The 20,038-nt window shown below is 44.7% G+C and overlaps 1 protein-coding gene across 2 annotated transcripts in view; it reads left to right on the forward strand.

The window, feature by feature from the left end:
• CRYL1 (crystallin lambda 1) overlaps window positions 1-20,038 on the forward strand; it is a 131,548-nt gene that overhangs the window by 11,642 nt on the left and 99,868 nt on the right. The window contains exon 2 of one of the 2 annotated variants that reach the window (XM_019448023.2): window positions 6,903-7,010. The exons of the other annotated variant lie outside the window; for it this stretch is intronic. Within the exon in view, the coding sequence (XP_019303568.2) occupies window positions 6,903-7,010 (108 nt within the window). The remainder of the gene's footprint in view (window positions 1-6,902; window positions 7,011-20,038) is intronic. 2 annotated transcript variants of the gene reach the window in all.

Raw genomic sequence — 20,038 nt, forward strand, 5'->3', positions numbered from 1 at the left:
AAGGGCAGGAAGCTAATTGTATTTGGGTCCAAGGTAAAGTCGTACTGGGAACTAGAGAGCTGGCAGAACTCTCATTCTGGGCTGTGCAGTCTGATCTCCACCGACCATGATCTCTGATCAGCCACGTTAGCCTGCTGTGTAGATTCCCTCCACCTGCACCTGCTCACGTCCCCCGTCTCCTCTGCTTCTTTTTCTTGCACACTGCTGCCAACCCCAGTGTTACAATCTTTCAGCTCCAGGACCTGTTACTTATAGTTTCTATATTTTAGGTCCAATTTTCAGGAGAGGAAATCTGATCGGATTAAGTCCTCTGTGCAGGTGATACTACTGACAGCATAGGGTGCTGGTAGGCTAGTTGATTGGCTGCTTCGGGTCAGATGTCCATGTCCCGTCCAATCATGAACGAGTGTGCGTGAAGGAGCAGGGGTGCCAGCAGGCTCCCGGGAGTTGACTTCCTGCTCTTGGTGCTTCCTCTGGAGGACTATGGACAATACAGGCCAGGAAACTATTATAATAAGGAGAAATTGGCGTGGGCTTACTATTTACTGTATGGAATATAATTTTTCCCCCAATTTTATGAAAATTCTCAAATACACAGAAAAGTAGAAATTATGGAAAAAAGGATACACTGATAACCACTTTTCTATTCAACAAATGTTTAAAAGTTTCCTGTTGTTGCTTCATCTGTATATTTTATTTAGCCAATGCTGAATATTAGAGAGTTAACGTTTACTTTTTTGCTAATATAAAATTTTTTTAATGTTTATTCATTTCTGAGAGAGAGAGAGACAGAGTGTGAGTGGGGGAGGGGCAGAGAGAGAGGGAGACACAGAATCTGAAGCAGGGGGCTGGAACCCATGAACCGTGAGATCATGACCTGAGTCAAAGTCAGATGCTCAACTGACTGAGCCACCCAGGCGCCGTACTTTTTTGCTAATATAAATTCTACTTTAAATGAGTGTGTGTGTGTTGACCACATTAACATAACCTAAGATAAATTCTGGAAGTAAAATTCCCGGCTCAAATAGTAGAAACACCTAATTTTGATACAGGCTGTGAGAGTGCCTCCAGATGCTTTGCACCAGTTTTTTTTCCCCCTCAGTGGTTTGTGATTGTCCATTTCCCCATAACTTCACCAGCACTCAGCATGGTCGGTTTTTTAAATTTCTGCCATTCTGGTATATATTTTATTTGCTATTGTGGGAGTAAAGTACTAGAAAATGTTTTCAAGTTAGCTTGTACACATACTTTATATAGCTTTCCCCTCCTCTTGTGTTTGGTGTGTTTATCTCTTACTGCTGGGTTTATGGAACTTTTGTATATTTATTTGTTATAAATATTGCTTCTCTTTGGACATTTGTCTTATGTTGAGGGTTTTTTGGGGGCGGTCATAAACAAAGTTATTAAGATCAGTTAATATTTATTTGGCAACCAAATCCTCCATGAGGACCATGGTGGCTTAGATTATTGTAAAAATGTCTTTTTTTTCCCTTTATTTTGAGGGAAAGCGTGCACAAGCAGGGTTGGGACAGAGAGAGGAGAGAGAGAGAGAGAGAGAGAAAGAGAGAGAGAGAGAATATCCCAAGCAGGCTCCGTAGTGTCAGCGCAAGCCCTACGTGGGGCTCGAACTCTCGAACTGTGAGATCATGACTTGAGCCGAAGTCAAGCGTTGGGCACCACCTAGGTGCCCCATAGAGACGGTTTTGATAGAAAGGTTGAAAGCTGCTTACTGCTCCGGAGCGAATGCTGCCCCAGCCCCGAGTGCATTTGGAGGGGAAGCAGCCCTCTGGGGCACGTGACCTCTCGAGGACTGTGGTGGTTTCGTAGTTGGGGGTGGAACTGGGTGTCCAGACAGCAAGCAGCTGCTGAGATAAATGACTGAATTGTGATACCAGGCAATCGTTGAAGCCACTGTGAGCCACAAGTGCAAGCCACGTATGTAATGCCATTTTCCAGGAACTACATTGAGAAGAAGGTGAAATGAATTTCAGTCTGTCTTATTTAAGGTATTTTTCTCAGCGCTGATGTTTCAACAAGTAATTGGTACAAAGTATTACTGGTGAGAGCGTTTACGTTCTTTCCTGGGAGGCACAGACTTCAAAACCCAGCGCGTCTTCTCTGCCGGCAGCGCGGCCCCCGTGGCCCCGGCCGCTTTCCCGGCCCGCGTGGCCGGGGCGGGTCGCGGCCGCGGTGGGACCTGGGGGAGTGGAGACAGCCCGGCTCCAGAAGGCTCCAGAAGGTTCCTTCCGCCCCTTTCTTGCGCCTCACCTGCCGCGCCGGCTCGTCCGGGAGGCGCTTCCAGCTCCGTCTGGAAAAGGCGAGTCGGGTTGTGCGGGCGGGTTCGCTTCGTGAGATGCGTCTTGTGTGCTCGTCCGCGGAAGGTCTTTTCCGTAAGGGCAGCCGGAGCGCTTCGGCCTTGGGTCGGAAGCCGGCCGGCAGCCCTCGTCCTCGCGCCTGCGCGCTGCACGGCCTTCGAGCCTCGCCGAGGCCTGAGCTCCTTGGCGTCCGCGCCCGTCCTCTCCTCCCGGCCGGATTCGCCGCGTGCGGGCGCAGGACGCGGGGGCCTTAGCCGAGGGAGGGGTCTGCGGCCCACGCGGCCCGGAGGCCCCGTGGAGCTCCCACCCCCGCGGGCGGCAGCCCGGCCGGAGGGGGCCGAGGTTTCAGGCGGGCGAGTCGCTCCGGAGGGTTGTGTAGTTTCTCAAACCGCAGAGGGCACAGAAAGAGCGCTCTCGGCCTGAAAAATACGTTTCTGAAGCGTGTCGTACGTGCAGCGAGTGCAGCAGTCATTCGGGCACGGAGTGGACGCGCGCTGTGAACGCTGCCGCGGGAGTATCCCTGCTAGACCTGGGCTGCAAGCAGGCCTTCCTTTCTGGTTGAATAAATCACCGCACACCGCAAACATTGTGATACTGGCAGTGGGACGAGGAGTTTAAGGCCAGTGGCTGGTCCCGTGGGATCATGTGCACGAACGTTACTTGGCCTTTTAACTTCCTGCCTTGCAGCTCTGGAGAGAGCGAGAGGGCGAGAACACGTCTGTAAGGAAGAGAAGGAAGTCTTTTCTGGAGAGCGCGAGCGCGAGCGTGTGTCTGTAAAGAAGAGAAGTCTTTATGCAGGGACGGTCTCCTTCAAACTCTGGCTTGTGGCGGATAATCTCGGGCGACAGCTCTGTTAATAGAACTTCCTGCAAAGAGGGAAATGTTCTACTTACGCCCTTGCTGTCCGGGCCGGTGGCCACTGTCACAGGTGGCTGTTGAATACTTGAGATGTGACCTGATTTTTAAAATTTATTTCAGTTCAATTAATTTAAATAGCAGCATGTGGCTAGAGTCGACCGTATTCGTGCAGGTCTAGAGCATTGAGAGCTTAATAAAACTTTATATACACATAATATGTAAATTTTACATTAGTTACAAAAGATTTTAATATTGCAGAAGAATACGGAGTAAAATCCGTATAATCCTGCGCCCTTTCCAGAAGTTGAGCAGAGGTCGTTTTAGTTGTTTCCGCTGCGTTTTTCAACCAATGCCTTTGCATAATATACCTTGTAACAAGATAGGAGCCCCTCTCAGTCGCCCTTTGTGTGTGTTAAGGGCTCAGCTCAAGTGAGCGTTGCGCGAGGGCTTTGAAGCCTGGATAGCACTTGTGTGGCATTAACAGGATTTTCAGGTCAATTGGAGGCAAGCCGCGCTCTTCCCTTCCATCGCTTGGGCCCAAGCCCCACAGAAGGGGGGCTTTGTGGCTGCGTGGGGCACTCCCTGGACTCAGAGTCGGAACTGTAGTTGAGCTGAATTAGGAGGCGGAGCGGGGGGAGACCCAGTAGGGACGATAACGTCTCGGAGCCCATCCTTGGCCTCGACTGTTCTTCTAGCCCCGCTCCCGCAAAGCAGCTCACGTGGGCGCCGCGGTGAAACAACACCACGTCTGAGACCAGCGCGTCCCACTGCGTGTTCTGCCTACTTGCAAGCTAGTAATTCAGCGTGTTGCTCTTTCCTGAACGCTGGCAGAGGACACGAGACTCACGGGTCAGAGACAGAGAGCTTTCTTAATCGTAGCAGGGCAGGCGGTATGAGCTTCCTGCTTACCATTTGTCCCCTTGCCGTGGGGGTGGATGTGCACCTCCCAGGTGCGTGCCTGCACATTCAGTGAGCGTGTTCCAGCGTGGGAACGTGGAGCTTGGGGAAGCCACTGTTTATAGGAAGGGGTAAGCGAGCCTGCTGTTGTCTTCAAGGGACGCATTTTCCTCCCCTTGAGGTGGTGGCTCACCGCGTAGGAACTCCGGAAATGGTCGGGCGAGGAACAGCCAGGCCGTACGTTCTTGGCACGCCTGGCGAGGCTGCAAGTGCTCGCAGAGAAGTGCCCCCACCGCTTCATGCTCTGCTTTGTCCACACGCCCCTTCAGGACCCTCTAAAATGGGAAATACGTTGCTGCTGACATTTGCACCGCATTTTAAAAAGCTTCTCGTTTAGAGGAAACCCAGAGAGTGTTGTTGATTTGTTTTTAAATTGTATAGAGTAGAAATTGTAAGGACAGTTTGTGGACGGGATGCAACTTGCGTTTGACATTCTAAGTGGCATTGGAAGATCTCAAGGCTGGAAGAAAAATGGAGCGTAGTCCAGCTGCCTATCCGATATTTGGTGCTAAGTGATTACCTGCCTCTGTTCAGACACCCTCAGTTCCAAGGCTTTTCCACTTGCTTGATCACTGGGGCTGCCTTTTCCTGAGTAACATTAAGCAAGTGTCAGGATGACCGAAGCGGTGGCAATAGGTACGGTGGCCTCAGAGCTCAGTGCTGGGTTGTCTGCGGGAAATCCCACTCTACAGCATGTAAACATGGTATTTCTTCCAGCCTAATAGTATCCCCAACTTGACCGCATTTGTCCTTTCAGTAACTGCCACATTTTCCCTTAAATCTCAATGAAATCGTCTATTGTGTCTCTAATTCCTTTGTCCCCATCCATATTCTTTATATTATGGAAAAGTTTCAAATCATATTAAAGTTGGGAGAATAGTACAGTGAAAACTTGTGTACGCCTTCTACCCCAGTTTCAACAATTATTAACACAGGGCTAATCTAGTTTCATTTATATTCCCTTCTGTGGATTAATTTGAAACAAATCCCAGACATTGTGTCCTTTCACCTACGGATATGGCAGCGTATATACCTAAAGGATCAGGGCTGCAGTTGACCCTTGAACAATGCAGGGATCAAGGGTGCCAGACTTCCCCACACAGTTGGAAATCCGTGTATAACTTTGATTCCCCCCAAAGCAAAAGCCTTATTGATAATATGAACAGTCAACTGACACATATTTTTTATGTGATACATATTAAATACTGTGTTCTTGCAATAAAGTAAGCTAGAGAAGAGATGCTAAGAAAATCATAAGGAAGAGAAATATATTTACAGTACTGTACTGTAAAAAATCTGCATATGAGTGGACACGCATAGATCAAACCCTTGTTCAGGGGTCAACTGTATTTATTTTTTTAATTATTATTTTTTAATGTTTATTTTTGACAGAGAGAGATAGAGCGTGAGCAGGGGACAGAGAGAGAGGGAGACACAGAATCTGAAGCAGGCTCCAGGCTCTGAGCTGTCAGCACAGAGCCCGACACGGGGCTCAAACTCCTGAGCTGAAGTCGGATGCTTAACTGACTGAGCCACCCAGGCACCCCCAAGGATCAACTGTATTTTAAAAATATAGAACTGTGATACCACTATCATGTATAAAACATTAACAGAATTCCTTGCTATCATCACATAATGTCTTTAGATATCCAGTCAGCATTCAAAATTTACCTGATTACCTAAAAACTTTTTGATACTTGGTTTGAGGGTCCAAGTAAGGCCCACACGTTATATTTATAGTTGATATACCCTTCTTTCAATCTATAGGTTTCTCCATCCCTCTTTTTTTTTTTTTTTTTTTTTTTTTAATTTTCTTGCAGTTTCCTTGTTGAAGAACACAGTCATTTGTCCTGTGAAATTTCCTACATTCTGGATTTTGCTGCATGTATCCATGTGGCATCCTTTAATGTACTTGTTCCCCTGTCCCTCCATTTCTAGAACTGGTAGTTAGATCTAGAGGCTCATTTCTCTTAAACGCAGGCAGGCTTTCTTCCGTACCGGTATGTCAGAACTGCTCTTATCACTGTCCCCACCCCCATTCATCTTGCTAACCCCAGTGGCCAGCCCTCAGTTTCGATGTCACCTGGCACCTAATATATGCTCAAATGCTGGTGGTGGTAGCAGTTAGTATTTTCCCCCATCTTCCTCAAATAAGTAACATCTCTGTTCTTCACATTAAGTGACTTGCCTAAAACAGTGGTCAAATGGGGGTTCATATAGGAGCCTTTTGCCTCACGACACCCTACCACTTTACTACTTTTTAATGTAATTTCTTTTTAATGTTTATCTTTGCGAGAGAGAGAGAGAGAGAGAGAGAGACCGAGCATGAGCAGGGGAAGGGCAGAGAGAGAGGGAGACAGAATCCGAAGCAGGCTCCGGGCTCCGAGCTGTCAGCACAGAACCAGACGCGGGGCCGGAACTCACGGACAGCAAGATCACGACCTGAGCCGCGGTCGGATGCTTGACCGACTGAGCCACCCCAGGTGCCCTGCACTACTGTAATGTTCGTTTCAGCGTGTGAACTAATGGTGACTGCCTGACATCTGGCAGTGCGCCAGGCATAATATTAATGCCGACACTGGAGTTGAGAATTCAGGGGCTCCTATACAGAGATACAACATTTTCAATGAATACAGCTATCAAAATGTGTAACTATTCTTAAGTATTTTAGAACAGGGTGCTGTATAATTTTAAAAATTTCATTCTGGGTTGGGGATGAAAAACTGTTCCATTAAGTTAACTGGAAGCCTTTCTTACTTTCTTTCTCTTTAGTGGACTCATCGGGCGAAGCTGGGCTATGTTGTTTGCCAGTGGAGGCTTCAGGGTGAAACTCTATGATATTGAACAACAGCAGGTAACAAATGCCTTGGAAAACATCAGGTACGTTAGCTGGCACCTTCTGGGAGGACTTGGCACGGCTCTTTTGCTCTCAGGAGGTCTTGGTTATCATACACTTGTGATTTTATTCTCCCCTTTGGTGGCGGTTCCAGTGCCTTGGAGCTGGTAAAGAGACCCGCAGTGGCTGAGATGTAAATTAAGACCGAAGAAGGAGCTCAGATGATGAGCAAAGGACCCTTAGGGTTGTAAAGATGTGTGATGGGAGTGGAGTCGGTGAACAGGCATCTGAGGCTTCCAGCCGGAGTGAGTGAGTGAGCTTACCTCGCTGTGTCCCACGGGGCTGGACGTCTGGGTCTCCCTGTGGTCCCCGGGCAGACAGTGGTGGCTCGCAGCACGCGGTAGCCGGAGCTGCGTGGGCATTGCGTTTTAGGAACAGGAGGTCCCGAGGTGTGTTTCGACCTATTGATCTAATGATGCCAGGACTCAAATGAACCGTGATAACTGATAGTTAAAGGCCTCAGAGTAGGTGAACTTACATAGGCTGAGTGCTAAGCTCGGGGGAGGGCTAAGTTTTGGGAATAATCACAGGGGGCAGGATAAAAACAGGAACCAAAGGAAAAAGGCCAAGAATGAGGGAGGTCAAAGATAGAGGCTCCAAACGAATGCAATGTTCCGGAAGATGAAAGGGCCCTAATTCGTGACCTCTTCACCCAACATGACCATCACTGAACACAGTTTTGACCGTCTCACACATGGTGTCGTTCAGGCAGGTATTCTCCTTCTTGGGGGTTATCCGCGAACGTGCAACCTGAAGTTGTAGTCGTGTAACAAGACTGTGCTTACTTTATAGTTTATTTTTTGAAAAGACTAATATACATGGCTGCTATTTAATATTATTGGTGCCTGATTAGATTGAACTTTTAAAAGCCAGTTTGTAAGAGTTTCGCATCAAAAAAACCAAAATAATTTATTGCTGTTAGTAGTCTTATGAAAGAAAAGCACATCTGAATTCTTGCATATGTAAAACTTAAAAAGTGTACACACGGTCCTTTTCTCAATAGCAGTAGCTTTGTTTTTGTAACCCATCTACACATGACTGAGTTCACTTAAACATGCGGAACTGGTTGTACTTCTTTGGCAGGAAGTAGAGATCTCAGGGTATCTTGTGACTGACTACCTTTTTCTTCTGGAATTATTACTAGCAAATAGTAGCAGGAAAATCAGGTTGAATGGTGTCATGTTGCCCTCCGAGGGAAGACTACATTTTTCGTCTTATCACCTAAGTAAAGCCAGCTGCTTCCCTTACTTACGCAAGATTTTCAGATGCTCCTTTCCTGGACACAGGGACCAGGTTAAGAGCATTGAGTCCAAACCTTATTTTTGCATATACCTTGGTCAGTAGAAGAGTTGTGAGTTTCAGTGCTTTTTCAGTCAAAAAAGGATTACTGCTGCTGCTTTCGGTAAGTCAACTGTGTCACTCGCACGCAGAGACTGTTAGCTCACGTCAACAGCACTGGGTGTCTGGCTGTGGTCCTAGTACCTTCAGGAACCGAGACTAGAACGTCCCTGGCCACGTCTGAGGCACAAGTGTAAGGAGAGCCAACTTGACGCTTTTCCTCAAGAAGTATAAACAATGCGTCTTCCCGATTGGGTTGCGTTGACTGATGGGTCAAAATAGTTTGTGCCCACCATGCCCCCTTTTATGCCACTGGTTTATGTTCTTCATTCATCACACTAGGTTGTGAGCTCCACGGGGACTGAGAGTACGCAGTACACTCACAGTGCCTTCATTATTGAAGTGGTCTGTGATCTCTGCTAGCCATGACGGCCGCAGAAGGAAGCCGCACGCACACCTCTTGACCCCAGAGACGGGCACCAGCTCAGTAATCGTTTTAAGTGAGTCATGGGAGCCTTTTCTAGAGTCTCAGAAAGTACTTCTTGCCGTGTCTTTTGTACACTCTCTCCCTACCATCTGTCCAACCCTTGCTGTTTGCCTCACTTCCCATGGTCCCATCCTTCCAAACATCGTATAGTGGGAAATACATGGTTGAAATCTTACCACTTCTACATGAAAATTCTATGTTAGACTTATTAGACACTAATCTTAAACGAGTATAAATTGTACATCTTGATTCTGAAATTGTAAAAATTAACTTAAACTGGTGCAGTTGATTTTTTTTTTTTTAATTACAACATTAGAAGATGAAAGGAATTATCACGACTCATGCCATACCAAGAGATCATGGAGAATTAAAAAAAAAATTAAAAAGATGTCACGCAAGACTAATTGTTTTCTAAGAGTGGTAAAATGAGAAACTTAAAACTTATTTAAATCTCAAAATAGAAAGGTAGCTTGACCTTAGAAAAACCTCGTTAGCTGCTGCTTTACCACTGCTGCTGCTTTACCAAAAGCCTTTTGGTTTCCATTGTATGCCTGATGTTCGGCATGTGTTAGGTCTCAAGAATCTGAGACTGAATGTATTTTAAGAGAAAAACAATAATCAGGTAAAAGTTATAATATGGACTCCTAGATCAGGACATGACTTTCTGAAATTTGGATCCAGCATCATTTCCACGTAGTGACAGGCCATTCTCACCATCACCAGACCAGGGCTACCTGGCATGAGCCATATTGATATCTCAGGGACCACCTCCACTCTGAGGCAGAGGACAAACTGCCTTGTTTTACACGAGTCCCAATCTGAAATCACTATCGTATTTTGATAAACCCTCTCTTTACAATTTCTGTATTGCCGTCTCTTTACTGCCTGTAGATGGTCATTCTTGTATGCAAATCCCCCCAAAATGAATCTGCTTTCTACACAGATTAGGATTTAATAAACCACCAGAAGTGATCCCTGAAACCAGGTAGCTGCCCTGTACTCCTGCCTCCTGAGTAACTGAACTCCTTGTCTCTGAACTGAGGCGTTTCTAATAACTGGGTTCCTGGGGATGTGTTTAAATTGCTACCCCGACCCCTACACTTGCTTAAACATCTTGAATTCAGTTTTGAGCTGGATTCCTCTGGATTGATCTGTTCTGGTTTGAAAGGAACTTTTAGTTTTCCTGTATAGCTTTTGGCTAGAATAGCTGAGTATAATCACAAAATGCCCATAAACTGCTTCTATCCCTGTCTGCACACTTCCTTGTATTGTGACTTTGCTGCTCCCGCTGCCCGTCTCTGGGTTTGGCCACAGACTTTCACTGGCCAGTGGGACAGAGAGCAAATGCGATGCAAGCAGAGGCCTGGAAAGCTCCTGTGCATTGAGAACTTACCCTCACTTGCTGCTGGGAACCCTTCCTGCCGTCCTTCGTCCTGTCGGTCAGTTCAGTCTGGCCCCCTAGAGACACGTGGCCCAGCTGTCAGCCGGCACTAGCCAACACCAGCACCGACCCCTAGATAGATGAGTGAAGCCATCCTCGACCAACAGCCCCTAGCTAACCTGCCACATGACTGCAGCGTCACGCATGAGCTGAGCTGACTGCAGCCAGAATTACTGATTCCCAGGATTGTGACAGTAGATTGGTAGATTACCAACATACCAAACCTTGGCCAGGTTCCTGTGCTTAGATTGCTGCCCTCTACTGATTCTAGGTTCTGAGGGGTTCTGGTTTTGTCTTTTTACAGCTTTTACAAGGGAATTCTGCTTCTATGGGAAGTGATGGAAAACTGTCAGTCCCTTCGCTGTCTTACGGGAACATACCATGAATGAACTTCTGTTGGGAAACAGCGTGCCCATTTGTTTATGTATTGTCTATGTCTGTTTTCACTCTACAACAAGTAGTTGCAACAGAGACCAAATGACCCACGAAGCCTAAAATATTGACTATCCTTTTACTCCCACCAAGGGAAATGGATCAGCAGTGTATGAGTAATAATTAACATGCCATGAGATTTCAGGAGAAGTCGAGCAGGCCTAGCTGAACTGATAGCACACGCTCTATTATCAGGTGAGATTTGAACATAGATTTTGTAGGTAAAACTCCAAGGCTGGGGAAAATATATGTCAGGCTGAAAAAAAATCAATTATATTTCTATGCATTGGCAACACATAGTTTGAAAACAGTAAAAAATTTGCTACAGAAAATGTAAGCAAACTAGGGATAAATATAAAAAGAATGTGAAATACATTCATGGAGAATTTTAAAAAAATGTTATTGAAGGACAGTTAATAAAAAGTAAATGGAGAGACATCTATCCTAGCAACAACCTGTCTTTGGTGGTTTAATTGAAACCCTCCTAGAAGTGGGGGACAGGGAGTGGGTTGACTACACCGAACTGCATGGAAAAGTTCAGAAGGGATCTGAGGTCCTGATGCTAAAAGTTCACACCAGTGGGCTATGGGTTCAGCCAGGTCATTCAACTTGACTTATCTATGTGTTCACAGATCATGCTGTCACTTGGCTGTCATTCGGACAGTTCAAATGATTGCTTCATTTCAATTATTTATTTCCCTTCCCAAACAGAAGTCGTGTTGCTTTATCTGATTTGTAAAAGGTATATATGCTAATTGTACATTCAGAACATTGGGGAGAAATAAGAATATTTCGACTGTCTCTGAATGGTAAGAATAAGAGTGAGTGTTGTTGAACATTTTGAGGACACACGCTTACACCTTGATCTGGCACGCTTCTGTGCATGTGGACACGCACGTATTAACAGTGAAAGTAGGGCTGTGAAGGCTTATTTGGTATTGGGGGTGGACTCAGGAATGGTATGAATTCTGCTTTGTCTGCTCGTCCCCCTGTGAGGTTTCCAACAGTGACAAACAAAGGAAAGTACACGTGTTAACTGAGCCAAGGCTTGACACTCAAGTGTAAACTTTGGTGAAATCGACACTACTTGAGGCTTACGTGGGTCCTCTGCTCCCCTGAGTATCTCCCCGCCCACCAAGTCCCAATGTCACCACCAGCCTGAGGGAAGAGAACTTCAGGGTGCCCAGGTGAGGGGGGAGAAGTGGGTGCAGTGACAGGGCCAGTGGAGGCAATCGGAGCCCCAGCTGTCCTGCGGGGTGAATGGGGAGAGTTCTCTTTCTTTCTGTAGTACATTTAACTTACATACTCGCTGAGAGGTCTTCAGATTCAGGTGTGCAAGGGGGTTGGGCTGGTAACCCAGGGGAGAGAGTAAAGTAGCAAAGAGGTGGATCCTTCGGCCAATTGGACCTAGTCTTTGGTGGAAGGTATTCAGGACTTAAAAACGCTGTGCTGTTGGGGCGCCTGGGTGGCTCAGTCGGTTAAGCATCCGACTTCGGCTCAGGTCATGATCTCGCGGTCCGTGAGTTCGAGCCCCACATCGGGCTCTGTGCTGACAGCCCAGAGCCTGGAGCCTGCTTCAGATTCTGTGTCTCCCCCTCTCTTTGCCCCTCCCCTGCTCATGCTCTCTCTCTCTCTCAAAAATAAATAAAAACATTAAAAAAATTAAAAAAAAAACCACCGTGCTGTCAAGCAAAAAAGGTCTGGGGCCACTCCTTAATAAATTTTTTTTGTATTCTATCCTTTTATGTCCCATTTCAAAAACATTAGGAATGATTTTTAGGGTCGACCTGGTATCCCACTGCGGAAGATGAGCTGTGCTGTTGGACATGTGTTCCTCCGTTCTCATATTGCAGTTAACTTAATACAAGAATTTTGTAGAGCTTCAACTTGATCTGCCCGCGTGTAGTTAGCATGGTCCCTGGGGCACTCAGGAAGTCCAAGGTGGGCCTCCGTGCCAGGGCGGCAGAGCCTGGTTAGAGGACAGGAAGTGGCAGTGCCATGTCTAAGCATCCATGTCTGCTCGTCTCCTTTCTTGGACTCTTCAGTTTGTGCGGAAAAGAATCTGCCAGTTTCCATCTGGCATTGTTGTTCCCGATCAAAGGAAAGTGCCCGGAGGTGCGTGTGTACGTGTGTGTGTGTGTGTCGGGGGGGGGGGGGGTTCTAAAGTTTGTGCGCTTTATCTTAACTCCCTGTTTTCAGCAGCATGGCGTCTCTCTCGGCCTCTACCGTGTCTCGTGAGTTCTACGAGTGGGGAGAGGAGGAGATTCATTAGCTCCCAGGCTGTTCTGACCTTCAGTACTCTTTGGCTCTTGCTCCTTACTCAGCCATCTGTCCTGTCTGGTGTGTGCAGATTCTGACCTTCGCCCGGTCTCTTGGGAGACTTGCTTCTCATTGGCTTTCCTTTCCCCACACTTAAATCTCAGCTCTCTCTACCCCATCAAGTCACTTACCCTACCACTTTGGTGTTCTTTTCCGTGTCCCACAAAATTAGATCTTTTGTCCATTGTAACTTCGTGATGTCTTTGACTTTGTGGGCTTTTACGTGTGTATCTGTGTCCGTATCTATACCGTCTGTATTGTCATCTATGTCTATATATCTGTCTATGTCTATAGATCTGTATGTATATATCTATACATATAAAAGTTTATTTATTTTGAGACAGAGGGACACTGAAAGAGTGAGTGGCTAGGGGCAGACAGAGGGACAGACAGAATCCCAAGCAGGCTCCACACCGTCAGGACAAAGCCCAATGTGGGGCTCCATCTTGAGATCATGACCTGAGATCATGATCATCAAACCTTGAGATCATGACCTGAGCCGACAAGAGTCAGATAAGTACTTAACTGATTGGGCCACCCGGGCACCCCATATAGTTTTTAAAGATTCCTTTAGTTTGGTTTTATTGAGGTTTTTGGAGGGAGCAGAGGTAAATGTGTGTTTTATCCAGTGTGTGTAATTAGAAGTCCAAGGCCTAGGTTATGACATGAATCAACTGGGATGACACTGGCTAAAGTGATTTTCTGACTCCTTCTACAGAATCTACAAGCCTTTTAGTCCCTTAATCAATTTATTTCTGAGTTCTGGTTCATACGGAGTTTAGTTCTTGCATGAATTCTGCCCTCTTTTACCTTCTAGAAGAATCAAGTTCAAACACAATTTAAATGCCACAGTAATCACTTAAAAAGAAAATATATTGTTTCTATTTTTAATTATGGCAAAAAAGTAACAAAATTTACTTTTTTAAAAACCATTTTAACTGTGTATAGTTCAGTAGTGTTAAGTACATTCACATTGTTGTGCACCAAATCTCCAGAACTTTTCCTCCTCTGACGTTGAAACTCTGTACCCATTGAACAACAACTTCCCATTTTCCCTCCTCCCAGCCCCTGGCAACCACTATTTTACTTTTTTTTTTTCTGTGAATTTGGATACTTTAGACTTCTCACATAAGTGGAATCCTATATCTGTGTTTTTGTGACTGGTTTATTTCACTTAGCATTATGTCCTTAAGATTCATCCATATTGTAGCATGTGAAAGGATTTCCTTCCTTTTAAAGGCTGAATAATATTCCATTGTATGTACACACCACATTTTGTTTATCCTTTCATCCACTGGTGGACATTTGAATTGCTTCTACCTTTTGGCTCTTGTGAATAATGCTGCTGTAAACATGGATGCACAGATATCTCTTTTAAGTCCCTGCTTTCATTTCCTCCGAATATATACCCAGAAGGGGGATTGCTGGGTCATTCCATTTTTAATTTTTTTAGGAAGCACTATAATGTTTTCCATAGCAGCTGCACATGTTATAATCCCACTGGTAGTATACAAGGGTTCCCACTTCTCCATTGTCTTTTATCTTTTTTAATTAATAAATGCTCCTCTTGAATAGAACTTCAAAAATATAAATATGAAAAAATTAAAACCACCCATATTTTGCCGTACAGTGATAATTGTTAACACTTCGTTTTCTCCAGTTTTAAATAAAAATTTAACTTCATTGAAGTTACGATGGAAATATTTTGACTTCTGGTGCTAGGTTGACCTCTAGAGGTAGAACTGGTATGCTACAGCCACTTACTAAAGTGCTTTGAACAAAGTGCATGCTTAACTATTAAATAGTGTAGGTTGCAACATTCTGGCATGTGTCAGGCTGCTGAAAACTCCACTGAGAGCCCTGTCTTTTCCAGCTGTTTATGTGTTAAGTTCTTCCAAAGTATTCAATGTAAAACTAGAATAACGGGGATAAAACATTGCCAATGGCTGGTTTTGATTTGTGGGCATAGTTCTTGAACTTGAAGACAATGTAAGGGATTGTCTGAGTATGTCTAAAAGCTCCTCCAATGTCTTATCTGGTTTGCTCTTGGGGTCCTGGAGTTTGCAGCCATCCAGGGGGTTAACGTGTGACCAGGTCTCTCCCCTCATGCTCCTGTTTTTTCCAGGGGCGGAAAGGGCCTTGAGGCCAAATCACTTATATGGATTCTTCACTCTGAGTCTAATCTGCATGAGGCCATTGGTGTGGCTATTCTGGCTCCTGCCTTCTGTCTCTTTTTCCTTCCTTTCTTCATAGGGGTGTCCCTGGGAATTCTACAGAACAGTAGCTCATCTAAGCGACAGGAGCCACTCTTGTAGTCCCATCTATTTGATCTAATCTGACTCCGCACGTTGGGAAGAAAGGACAAAAGTTTGCTTTGGCTTACTCATGCTTAAAGCAGGTGGTTTTGAGCACGTGAGCCTCTCAAACATAATTCTCTAAATGATGAAATGGGTAATCATTATGTTTTCAGGGTTTCGCATTTAAAAATCCCATCTGAGTTCAACAGAAGAGGTTGGTGGATAAAAGAACTTCAGTGTTTTGTTTACTTAAAAAATGAAAAGCACATATGTCAGGATTGGTGGTTTTTAATTCTCAGAAATGTGGGGATGTTTATTATTATTTCCACTTTTTTTTTACTTTAAAAAATAAGTTACAAAAAGAAAGTCTTTCCAGAAAAAGAACAGGGGCACTGTATTTTATTTGTCACTTGTTCCTCTGTGACAGCAAGTACATTTAAATGAAATGATTTTTTGTTGTTTGGTAGCTGTAAACAGTTTTTCAGAGATATGAACGTTTTTATTCTGGTTATATTTATGGGCAACGTAGTTAATGTTTATCAGTGTTATTGGTTTCTAGGCTTAGCCACTGCTGCAGGTCTAATTTATATAAATCATATAGTTTAAAACCAAGCAGTTTAGATATGGTATAATTTTCTTCATCCTATCTGTCAAATTTCTGAACAAAATAGATGCGAGGCCCTTTCAGTTTATAAGGATCGAGGCATCCAGATTATATCTGTTGGTGGATATTTATTGCAAGGCTCTTCAAGGAAGCAAGGGATACTGGGAACTATCTCTGCAGCTCCATCACTGTTGCAGAAATGGGACATTGTTCAGGGGACACGCGAGCTTCTGACAGTCAGACAACAGCTCTGGTAACTTTCAGCAGTTCTGGGGAGGATTGTTTCATAGCAGGTCCTTGTCTGAGGTCCTGCCTTTCTAAAACTCACCATTGCAGTGACTCTACTGTGGGCTCCACCAACCTTTGACCAACTTACTCCCTGGGTCTTCATTCAAACCGCCATGAGGGATGAGTTGATGGATGGGCCATGTACTGGTGGCACAGGCACCCAGGGGGCTGAACTCTGGAGCTGGGCCGTAGGTCAGCCTGGCACACCTGTTGGTAACGACATCCTGGAAGGAGATGGTAGGTTTGCTAGGTACACTGGGGCTCCCCGAAGGGACGATGGGAGCCCGGTAGTCTAAGTTCAAGCTCAGCAGACTGGGCCTCGGGCGTTAGCAGCATTCACGAGGGAGGGAGTGGATGCAAACTCTTCCTGTTTTCTCCAGTATATTGTCGACCTTCGATTTTCAAAATTTAAGCCAATGCACTGTGCCCATTAGTTCTACAAATAATAATTCCCACCAGACAGGGTTGTGTGTGTGTGTGTGTGTGTGTGTGTGTGTGTCTGTGTGTCTGTGTGCCATCGTGGTCTAGTAGGAGGAGTGAGGAAGAGGCAGTGGTTCCTATTCCGTGTGCTTTTGCGAGGAGGAGTCAGAAGACCGGCTTCCATCCCACATGCTGCTAGCACTTTATATCTTTGAGTGATGTAGCCGGTTTGGGCCTCAGTTTCTGAAGTATCAGAGGGAATAAGCTAGATTAAATAAAACAGAAACGTTCTTTGCGTTTTGATGCGTTTCAGAAGTATATTGTTATTTTTAAGCCTAAACTTGTTGGATTCAGGTGAATTTAGGTATTATTTATATATGTGTAAATATAGAATATTCTTATAATAACATATACATACTATTTTGTATATAAATAATATAAACATGTATATGTTTTTCCAAATGGGTAAAACTGGGAAACAGAAGAGTAGGCCTTAGCAGTGGTAACTCAAAAACATCAGTATTGTTTTTCTTTTCTATACATATGAACAAGAACCATGATGTAATCAGTTAGTGATTATGTGTTATAAATTATGTGTATAGTAGAGATCATATTCACATTGAATAACTTATTGCTGAAATGATATGGTCAGTATTTCTCCTTTCTCATGAAGTATGTAAAATGTGCCTAATACCTAAGAATATTAAATCTCAAAGAAACAGTCTAGGGTTTAGTTTCTGGCAATATGGCAACGTAAGCATCCTAGAAACCCTTTTCACTTCAAAATACTTACAAGTATTGAGTAAATGTATAGTTTATAATGCATAGCTGAGCTGGCAAGAGAGTAATGGAAATTCTCAGAGGCCAGATTGGGAGCACAGATCCCAAGAGATATGTGAGAGGCACGGCTGCTCTAAGTAAGCTACTTGCCAGTCTTGCTTTGGTTCTAGCAGCAAACCTTACTTAGTCTGAGCAAGGTGGGGATCAGTTTGGAGACCCCCACGTGAAGCTGGTTTCCAGAGGTCTACATTGTTGCTGAGAGGAGTAGGAAACTAACCCACATGTGGGGGCTTGTCTCTCTTGGCCATGGTTCTGGGTGGAGGGGAGAAAGCGTTTCTCTGAGGATTTACAGCCACAGACAAGCTCTCTAAGAGTCGGAGCCTGAATTCATCTTCCCGTGTGGACTTAAACATTCCAGTCCAACAGTTCACATTGGTCCCTTGGTTAGTGGTGCCTTCAGTGCCTGCCCGAAGCAAATACGTCCCATCTCCAGGATAATGTACCTTAAACAAAGGCTCAGAGAATTCCCGCAGGGCTCAGTGGACATCTGCTCACAACTAAAAATCCCCAACACACGAGAGACGAGGTTTTTTATGAGCATAGTAACCCGGAAGTCAGATCTGAAGATACTATCTGGCATGCAGTTCGGGAGACAGAGGTAATATGTGACAAGAGTAGTTAAGAAATATGGAGGATACAGAGAGAATGTCTACCATAGATCTCCTTAGAGGTCTGAAAGGGTTAAGGAGAATAGGGAAAAACAATTTATGAAGATGTAATGATTGAGACTTCATTTCAGTTGAAGACATGGACCCTCATATTCTGGAAGAACAGAGTGTCCTAGGCAGGAGAAATAGGAAGGGTATCTATATCTACATACCTCACAGTGAAACTGTAAAACACCAAGGAACATCAGAAAAGTCTTACAGGCAGTGAGAGAGTGAAAGGAGAGACTGCCCACGAAGGAACGACGATTGACAACAGCTTTTCAACAGCCAGTGGATTTCTGAATATGGTGGAATAACGTCTGCAAAGTACAGAGAGCCAAGCATAACCTAGTTATCTGATGTGAGGCAGCTTTAATGGGCAAGTGCTCTCTGTTCTGTAAGCACAGTTTTGGACAGTAATTGTACAGGAATTCTACCTACATTACATATTCTATTCTAAAAGGTTTTTTTAAGTTTATGTATTTTTGAGAGAGAGAGAGAGAGAGAGAGAAAGCAAGAAAGGAGGGGCAGAGAGAGAAGGAGACAGAGAATCCCAAGCAGGCTTCACCCTGTCAGTGCAGAGCCCTATGCAGGGCTCAAACCCACAAACCGTGAGATCATGACCTGAGCCAAAATCAAGAGTCTGACGCTTAACAGACTGAGCCACCCAGGTGCCCCTTGTTTGTTTCTGTTTTTGTTGTTTTGTTAATAAGTGTGGTAGTCAGAACACTGCTTCTCCCAGGTCCTCATCCCTGGAACCTGGGAATGTGTTACCTTACGTGGCAAGGAAGACCAGATGTGATTAAGTTCAGGGTGTGCATGTGGGAGATTATCCAGATTGGTTCAGTGTAATCACGAGGCTCGTTCTTAGGAAAAAATAGTCAGGAGAGTCAAAGAAGGAGGTGCGATGACAGAGCAGAGGTTGGTAGTGAGATTGCAGGCTGTGAAATGGAAGAGGGCCACAAAGCCAAGGAAAGAGGTGAGGGGGGGTGTGCTCTAGGAACTAGAAGACGCATGGAACAGATTCACTTCTAGAGCTTCCAGAAGGAACTCAGCCTTGCTGATATTTCGACGTTAGTCTACTTGAGATTTGTAGCCTTGTGGTACTTTGATGTTAGTCTACTTGAGATTTCTGACCCCTGGACTGTAAGGTAATAAATTTGTATTGTTTAAGCCACTAAGTTTGTGGTAATTTGTCACAGAAGCGACAAGAAACAAATACATCAGCTTTATTGAGATAGAATTTATATACCACACACCTGACTCTTTTAAAGTATACAGTAAATGGTTTTAGTGTATTTACAGACTTATGTAACTCTAAAACTTCCGAAAAATGGAACGGAAACATGAAGTGAAAAATAAATGATCTTTGGATCACATGGTGCTCTCCTCACTGTTGTTGTTTGAATGAAGAACACAGACTGTTCAGGGAGGTTTGGGGACACTACTGGTACATGGTCACAGGAACAGGAGCCTCTAGAACAGGTAAATATTTACTTTTCCTTATCTTAGTAGGGTAACTTTTTCTGGTAACTCTTCATACGTTTCCCTCGATGGCGTGTAAGGTACTATTTTCTGGCATTTAAGTCCGTTTTCTTGATGTTAGCTTATCAAACTTACAAATCATAGATTTCTAACCTGTTGCTAAGAAGACACCACGCGCTATTCTATACAACGAATACAAATTTCTTGAACTGGCTAAGAAACAGACCTTGTTTTGTATATTTTCAGTAACTTTATAAACCTCTACTTCAAGGAATGTGTTGCATGTAGAAATACTTTCGAATGCCTGCTAATTGGGGGGGGGGGGGGTGGTCGGGGTTATTCAGTTCCCAACATTGAGTTGTTCCGAGGGGCGCCTTCCGCATGTGTGTCCTTAGGATCCTGCAGAATAAGGTA

This window comes from Panthera pardus, unplaced genomic scaffold, assembly GCF_024362965.1.
Source record: "Panthera pardus isolate Hobbes unplaced genomic scaffold, ASM2436296v1 HiC_scaffold_1, whole genome shotgun sequence".
In the NCBI taxonomy this organism is placed as follows: domain Eukaryota; kingdom Metazoa; phylum Chordata; class Mammalia; order Carnivora; family Felidae; genus Panthera; species Panthera pardus.